The sequence below is a fragment of the Solanum pennellii genome, chromosome 12 (assembly GCF_001406875.1).
Source record: "Solanum pennellii chromosome 12, SPENNV200".
NCBI classification, from domain to species: Eukaryota; Viridiplantae; Streptophyta; class Magnoliopsida; order Solanales; family Solanaceae; genus Solanum; species Solanum pennellii.
This window is the reverse complement of record NC_028648.1, coordinates 13,218,872-13,227,695: the sequence shown is the minus strand read 5'-3', so window position 1 is coordinate 13,227,695 and position 8,824 is coordinate 13,218,872. Positions and strand designations below refer to the sequence as shown.

General features: G+C 37.7%; 1 protein-coding gene across 2 annotated transcripts in view; it reads right to left on the bottom strand.

The window, feature by feature from the left end:
- Positions 1–718: 718 nt before the first annotated feature.
- Positions 719–8,824, bottom strand: part of LOC107007279 (general negative regulator of transcription subunit 3) — a 32,122-nt gene continuing 24,016 nt past the window's right edge. Inside the window, exons 14-17 of one of the 2 annotated variants that reach the window (XM_015205835.2) lie at positions 5,907–6,179; positions 5,696–5,830; positions 5,431–5,609; positions 719–1,011 (exon numbers count right to left, since the gene is read on the bottom strand). In XM_015205835.2, coding sequence (XP_015061321.1) covers positions 945–1,011; positions 5,431–5,609; positions 5,696–5,830; positions 5,907–6,179 — 654 coding nt within the window. In that variant the 3' untranslated portion in view covers positions 719–944. The remainder of the gene's footprint in view (positions 1,012–5,430; positions 5,610–5,695; positions 5,831–5,906; positions 6,180–8,824) is intronic. The other variant, XM_015205836.2, reaches the window with a different exon arrangement.

Sequence of the window (8,824 nt, the reverse complement as noted above, 5' to 3'; positions counted from 1 at the left end):
TTACTCTTTCTTCAACTTTGTGATTGAGTTGTTTATCAGTCCCAAATTCATCATAACCGTTTTTCCCTCTCTATCATGGTGACGTGAAGTTCATGCTTCTGCATATTTCAACCACTCAACAACGGCTTACAAAATGGCTATAGACAATAATAGACAGTGTATAATTTGAACAATCTGCTCACACAGAGACTAAAGAGTCGTTTTGTATTAGCCTTGTTTATTACTAATACCTTATTTGGTACTCTTTTCCAACCTATGTACAACTCATGCTTGCATTAGTTATAAACTCTATTATGCATTAAGGTGTGTATTGCTAATATCATGGATTTCTAGATATTAGCAATAAAACGCTTTTAATGCATGCATTAACCCAATCAAAAACTCAACTGCCCTCAATACCTTATCTTATAGTGAAGGGCATCTTTGTAAATAAAATTTTTAATGCAATACATTTTCTATTTTCAATGCATAGAAATAATCTATGCATAATTAATGCAAGCATTACTAATACATACATTGCTAATGTAAGCATTACTAGTACACTATATTTTGCATTATTTTTACACTACCAAACGACCCCTTTAATGTGTATTTGAAACGTTCAAACAGACAGTGGCACTATGTTTCCATTTTATGTGGCGCTATGTTCATATGCAACTTCCTATATTTGCAACAATCTAACTTTCGACCTTCTGAACCAAAATATGCAAACAAGAGATTAGCTAATGTTTCTATTTCTCTAACGAATCTATAACAGCATGTAGAGAGGTATGTATGAAATTTGAATCCTGATATCTCTGCTCGGTTTTTTAAATGAAGGCGTCTAAAGCATCAAACTAGACACGCCTTCGAAACATATAAACTACCGTACAAACCATGTAATTTAGACAGCCAAAAGAAAATAGGGCAGATAGAAAAATAAATGTTACAGGTATAAACAAATTCTATACAATGAGCTCATCTTCAAGAAAATTGTACTCAAATGTGAACTCCTGCTTGATCCTCTGGCACCTGAGTACAAGTACAAACATGAACTCAAAGTCATGAAATCAGTTGAAACCACATTAACGTATGCATTTTTACATAAATAGAGGAAATATCAAGAAAACCAAATCGCACGGTCCCATAAATACTCCGATTTTGAGCAAAATGAGACCAGCTTCCTTGCGAGTCATGCCGAACTCCTAAAATTGTTGTGCCGAACTTCCCAAACCAAGCTTGAGGAGTCTGTTTCAAACCATGGAGTGACCGATGCAGTCTGTTTCAAACCATGGAGTGATCGATGCAATCGACATACCAGGCTACTAGATTCATCTCGAGCAACAAAACCAAGTGATTGCTCTCTATAAACATCCTTCTCAAGGTCACCATGGAGAAAAACATTTGTAATGTCCAATTCATAAAGAGGTCAATGGTCAACAGTAGTCATGGATAGAAAAAGATGGACAAATATTATTTTAGCCCAAGGGAGATAAGGTATCGCAATAATCACGCCCATATATCTTAATATACCCATTAGGAACAAGGGGAGCCTTAAGACGATCAATTTGATTGCCTGGACCAACTTTGACAGCATAAACCCAACGACAGTCAGCAATATATTTACCTAAAGGAAGAGGAACAAGCTCCCTAGTAGCACTCACATTTAAAGCATACATCTCATCAATCATAGCGTGTCCCCTCGCTATCCTATCTTAGAAAGTGCCTCACTTGTACACTTAAGGATAAAACATAGGACAAAGATGACACAGGCATAACAGGGTGATTACAGATGGTGATAACTTAAAGAGGTATAAAAGGGGTTAGTATTGCGATCAGACTGTATGCCTTTTCAAGTGCAATTAGCTGACTAGGAGGAGACAAGTTTGTAGAAGGTCCGGGGTCCAATGAAGGACATGAATAATCTGGACTTGATGTTGGACGTGGACCACAAGGGTAACTCAGGAGTACTAGCACTGTGAACGGTAGATTTCTCAAAAGCAAGTATAGGTAAGACCTTAGAGATATCAAGATAATCGGAAGATATAAAAAGTAAGGTTGAAACTAAAAATATGACATCGACTGACATAAGGTTCAGGCAGCTTAGGTGATTAGCAACGATGCTCTTTTTAAACTCAATAATAACAAAGAAAGACACATTTGAGAGCATAGGGAATAATTTATCTTTTCCAAAAGTTATGAACAAAACACGCGTTCCCAAAGACGCAAGGCCGAAAGTGTAGAGGTGACTAAGAGCATGTTTGGACTGGCATAAAGTTGGTCAAAACTACTTGGAAGTCATTTTTAGCTTTTGAAAATGTTTGGCAAAGTTTTTTAAGAAAAGTTACCAACCAAAAGTAGGACTCCCCCTACTTTTTTTTTCAACTTAAAAGTCATTTAAGTTTTGACCTTCTTTTTTTTTTTAAACTTAAAAACTACTTTTTTCTAGTCAATCCAAACAGGCTCCAAGGAAACAATATTGAATAAGAAATCTGATTATTGAATGAAAGATGAGGGCATCCAATTAATTATATAGCAAGATGTGAGAACTGCATCGCAAAAAAAGAAAAGAAATAGAGAACATGAGATTGAATGAGAAGAGTGTGAGTAGTCTCTATGTGGTGCCTCGTATTCCAATCTGCTGCCCTATTCTCCCATTCTAATAAATAATTCCTTGGTCAATCATAAATTGTTGAAAGAGGGAGGGGATAAGTATGAGAAGTACGAAAAGAAACATCAAATTGATTTTGTACTTCAGCACAAAAGCTCTTGAATATAGAAAACAACTCAGAACGACCCTAAGGTTGAACCAACTCTACCAGGACCCCAAATAACAAAATGAACTAATGAAAATTAGATTCTACACGACTCTCAACACTGTGGAAAGTTAGTTCGAGTGTGTTACCCAGGTTGACACAACTCACAATCTAATATGGATGGACTAGACAAAATAGGCAGCATCTTTTGGACATGAAGTGGAAATTAGAAGAGGTAAGATATGTAGAGAGGCCTTGTGATTAACTCTTACACATGTCGTTTGTCCCCTACTAAGATCCTACACAACAAAAGAATCATCAAGAAATACTATGACAAATTTAGGATATGAGTCAAATCACTAACAGACACAAGATTAAAAGGACAATCAGGGACATAAATATAGGGTTTAGAGTGACATGATAGGGGAGTAGTCTATCCAGCTTCTTTTGTGTTTGTTTGAATCCATTGGCTACAGTAACAGCTGGTAGCGGGAAGAGACTGAATAAATAATATTTGACGAAATTGATCTATCACAAGAAATATATCAGATGCACCAGAGTACATGACCCACGGTCCAAGGGTATTAGACTATGGATGACAAGCAAAAGAATAACCAATATACCAGTTGATTACTTGTAGTGTTAGTATGAGCAACATGAGCATTCTTGGGTGGTCGATCAGGCAGAGAATAGTATACTTCATGAGTGCGTCCAAACCTATTAACTACACTTGGGTCAAAACCTTCCAAAATGACCTCTTCATAGACACTCTACGGCTTGGAATATTCGATTTTATGATCCTTTCATTAAGGGTGCTGAAGAAATTGCAAGAATTGATTTTTCAACTCCCATCCTTTTGGAGCCAAAACTATCAAACCAAGAATACATAATCACAAATAAACAATGGAGAAGGCTGTCGAAAGTGCAAAAGATCTGAAATTTGTCTTGAAAGTTGCCTGAAACCTGACTAACTGGTCTGAATCTGACAACACCAGAAAAAACGAGAAATATGATGAGATCTATAAATCAAGTTGTTGAAACTATCAGAAATGGCTGCGCTTAGGTCGAATCACCAAGCAAGTACAAATAACCAAAAAGCAGAGACTGAAGTCACCAGAAAACTCGCTGAAAAGAGGTTATAGGATATTCTAAGAAAATATGGATTGGGTCAAAATCACTGGATGACCATTGTAGAAGAAGAATGCGGCTTGAAAACACATCGGAAAACAAAGCGCCTCTCCGCAATAGTCACTGAAATCTGTAAAAAAAATCGTTGGAATGTGGTGGAATCGGAATGGATACCCTCGGAATCAGATACCAAACACCATTGGAGAGGAAAAATGGTCGAAAGTTAGCTGGAATAACTCGCACCAGCGTGTGAACTCATGCACCCACCGGAACCCTAGTGTCTGCCGTCGCGTGACGTATCTGCTGCCAGAAAACATGACTAGAGTTTGGTCGCCGGAGCTGACACAAATCACTTATGATACCATGTGAGGAATAAAGACTCGAAAGACATTATTAAGATGCATTGACTACATTATTACACTAAGCTCTGTTTATATACACTAAGTTACACTTGTTTTCCACGTAGGAGACTATATACAATCCTATTCTTATTCTAGGATAAAAGAAGCGATCATTCCTAGAAGAGCTGATGGATGCGAGTGACTAGGAGCAGAAAAGAATAATGTTTAACCAAAAAGGAGAAAGTCTATAAGCCTTAATAAAGCTCTGAGTCAGGAGTGCCTTTACAATGAGAGTTCCAAAAAGATATCTTATTATACAGATAGAGCCCTGTTTTTTAGAATGGTGTTCCCAAAGTAAAAGAAAAGAATGCATCAAAGATGCAAGAAACCAAAAACCAGAAACTTACAAAAACTTACTGGTTAAAAGATCATCTGGATTGATTGCCAGTTCGCCACTAAAAAAAGGGAGGACCCCAAATATATGGGAAAAAATGTGTAGAAGAAGAAAAAGAAGATCAACTATCAGGCAGTGAACTAAGCGTCAATATTGAGAAAGAGATGGAATAAAAAAACACTTTTAAGTCTAAGATGAAAAAATGTATCCATACTTGAAAGTCTCCTAAGTTCATTTTATTTTAGTCTATTCCCTATCAAGAATCAAATGAGCAAAAGGCCGCCTGTTCTAATTTAAGTTGCCTTACAGGGAGAGATGGAAAATCATCCCAGCTTGTATTTGGTGGTCAACGTGGAAAGAAAGGAACCTTAGATGTCATCAGAACAAGAGCAACACTATTCAGAAGATGAAAATGAATTGTCTTGTGTTGTTTCATTTTTGGTGTAAACAGGAGTATATGGAAGATCTAGAATCAGTTATGAATATCATAGGATCACTGTAATTTTTGTCATAGGATTGAAGATCTTCTGTTATACTCTCTTTAATCTGTAATTAGGAATCTGTGACATGTGGCAGGTTTTGATTTTTTGGAAATAGAAATACAAATCATTACCTTCTCAAAAAAAAAAATTAAGTTGCCTTCCCTCCATTTCTTTTACTTAGTAAACCAAATGGAATATTTAACACATCTTACCTCCATTAAAACAAACAAACCAAATATAGACAGTAGCACAGGCTTGTTATTTTTAATTCACATAAAAGTCGTTCATTTGAATATCAAAACAGAAGCATTTTGGAATACAGTAATCAAATCGAAGAAATAGTGGCGTACCATCCATGTTGTTCATCATTGGCTATGTGGAAATCAAAGTAGACATATGTTCCCTGTTCAAAGTCATCAGTGGCAACAGTTGGCTCCTCATGTCGCTGAAACCATGTGTTATACTTTCTGTGATACCTCCAAGACTGTTTCTTCAACTCCTTCGCAGCCAGGTACTGCTGATAAGTATTCTGCAGAGGGTAATCAAAGAACAAGATAAATATGATCTCTAAGATTGGAAAAGAGCATCAAAACCCAACGCCAATTACAGTTGCACCTGTTGGTAGTAAAATGCAAAGAACAGAGTGTCTGTGCCATAGTTATCAGCTCCAAGTCTTTCCCAGAAGCCAGGATTGTTGACAATGGGAGCCTGTACTTGGGGATAGCTTGAAGGGGTAACTGCAGGGTGCCTCTGAAGCAACAGCAAAAGATAAGTTCATATCAATTTATTTATCAAGTTGCACAGTGTATGAAGTATTGAAGTTTACCGGTGTGTAGCTCTTTGCTCGTTCAGAATCTTTGGCCAGAGGAAGTTTGTGAAAGGCAGATTCAAGCATCTGCAAGTTGTATATCTGGTCATGCATTCCTGAAGAATTTGCAGAGGTCACACTCAGGCTATCACCAATTGCTCCGAGGTCAGCAACACTCCTTCGACCAATAACTCCAAGACTTCCAGATGACTGACTGGATTGCAAAGGTTGCCCAGGAGATAGATCTGTATCCCTAGGCCTAGGGGATGCTTCAGCGACCCCTCCCTGCATCTAAGAATCTTTTACAAGTGACTAACAGACTACTATTTGGCCTACAGAAAGAAGAAAAAAGTAAAAAAATAAACAAGACCGAAATGGGTGCATCAATGTCGGTGCTCTTTTAAACAACCTAAGTAGCATCAAATCCGAGACATACTTCATCCTAGCACCTAATTGCTTATCAATCTCATGTCATTAACCATATCCTTTACCATGCCCGCATTGCTTGCCTAATCTCAAGCCTAACACATTGAGGAGAAAAAGGAGAGAGAGAGAGATCAGAATCCTCAACTTCCTATCAATCACTTGAACTCCCTATTCTAAATCCTCAATCATATTCCTACTTTCATTCCCTCATCCACCCTGAGGAAAGAAGCTTATTCATCTGTTAGGGAACACCCAACCACCTAAATTGTACTTTTGGCTTCTAACAATGACCTTTTCACCATGAATTATCCTTTCACAACCATCCAAAAGACGACGGACCCATGGAGCCAAACAGTTCTACTAGATGTCAATTGGAAGTGCTTGCTGAAAAACCTTAAAGGCAACGGGTTCTGGTAACAAATGGGTAAACTGGATAAGATTTTGCATTTCTAATGTCAAATTCTCAGTGCTGATTAATGGCAGTGTTATCAAAGGCGCGCTTTATGTACGCTCTAAGACAATCTTTTCACTGCTAATGAGCCTCATACGAAGAAGTGACACTAAACAACTAATATTTCACTTTATCATAATTTTTTTCAATTTCGTTGGTCATAAAGGTGCCATTCATGTTTATAATTTTTAGTCTTGGACTAAACAAATATATTTGTATTTTTTTCTCCCTTTGCGCCTTTTTTCATTAAAGCCACGCTTGATTTGCGCTTTGCGTATAAAGCCCCCACAGACCTTAAGAGCTTTTTTGCGCTTTTCGCCTTTGATAACACTGAATTTTAATGGTGGGCCTAAAGGTATTTTTCAGTCTCAAGGGGGTCTTAGACAAGTGATCCTTTGTCACCTTTTCATTCTTGATAGTCATGGAAGGAATTAATCATATGATTAAGGTTGGAATGGTTGGATCAAAGGCTTTGGATCTTGACACCAAGTGCCATTGAAGGAGTGGAAATATCTCATATTTTGTATGGCCAATGACTCTAGTATTTTGTGTAGCTGATGTGGTACGTATCAGACATCTCGGAGCCATCCTAACTACTTTTGAAGTTTTGACAGGTTTACATGTTAACCAGCAAAAAAGCCTTCTTTATTAGATCAATGATCCAGATTTGCTATCTCCGGCAGGTACCATTGGCTGTCAGGTGGGAGCTCTACCTACAATTTATTTGGGGATGCCTTTGGAGGCTAAAAACTGTTCTGTCGAAATCTGGAATGAGGTTATAGAAAGGTGTGACAAAAATTTGTCAAGGTGGAAATCCCAGTATCTTTATCTAGGTTGGGGATTAACTCTCATTAATTCAGTTTTAGATGTTCTTCCTACTTACATAATGTCTCTTTCAATTACTCAAAGGGATCAAGAAAAATGACAGATTGAGAAGAGACTTTCTTTGGCAAGGCAACAAAGAGAAGAAAAGCAATAATCTAGTTAAATAGGAGGCGATAACCTTGACCAAGAAACATGGTGGTTTGGGCATAAAGAACCTGAGTCTGCATAATAGAAGTCTGCTACAAAAATGGCATTGGAGGTACAATAATGAGGACAGTGCAATGTGGAGGAAATTCATATCCCAGAAATATGGAATGCTGAACGCCTGAACCTGTGAACCACAAATGATGTTAATAGTCCCTATTGTAGTAGTGTGGGGAGAACCATCATAACCAATGGCAAAATTACTGGAAATGTGTAGATTATTGTGGGACATGGAGGAAAAACTGATTTTGAGCTGATCACTGGATTGGTGGAGCAATCTGAAGTCTATGTTTCCAATTTTTTATCCTAGAAGTCTCCAACAGCATGAAATGATCAAGCAAGTGTGGAGTCAACTAGGGTGGAATATAATCTTTAGAGAGCTCTTAATGACTGGGAAGTAGAAGGTTTCGTCACACTAAGTCCAATATTGGGAACTTTTGGCGGACGCACTGAATCTAGACAGACTCAGATGGAAACGAAACAGTAAATGGGCCTTCTCAGTAAAGTCAGTGTATTGGCAGTTGAAGCAAAGAGGTCCTGTAAAGGACAAATGGCCTTGGAAACAAGTCTGGGAAGTAAATCCCTCTGAAGGTGTCATTTTTTGTCTTGTTGCCAATTAGGACAGCTTACCTAACTGTAGATAAGCTACAAAGAAGAGATCTTCAGATTTGTTCAAGATGTCTTTTGTGTGAACAAGAGGGTGAAAACAATGAAGACTTAACACACTGCAGGACAGCTATCAATCTGTGACACATGTTCTTTCGTATTTCACTATTTTGGGAATAACTTGGGTAACCTAGTTCTATTTTGGCACTGCTGAACAATTGATGGAGTATTGAAAATAGAGGTGGGGAGGACGACTGGTGGAAGATCATTCCTACGTGCATTTGGTGGACAGTGTAGAAAGAAAGAAATGGTTAACATTTTAAAGCCCCAACAGTTCTATCTAGAAACTTAGAATGAATTGTCTTAGCTTGTCCTTTTTTGGTTCAAACAATGTGTATAGGGTTCTGGGGAGCACTCTTTTGAT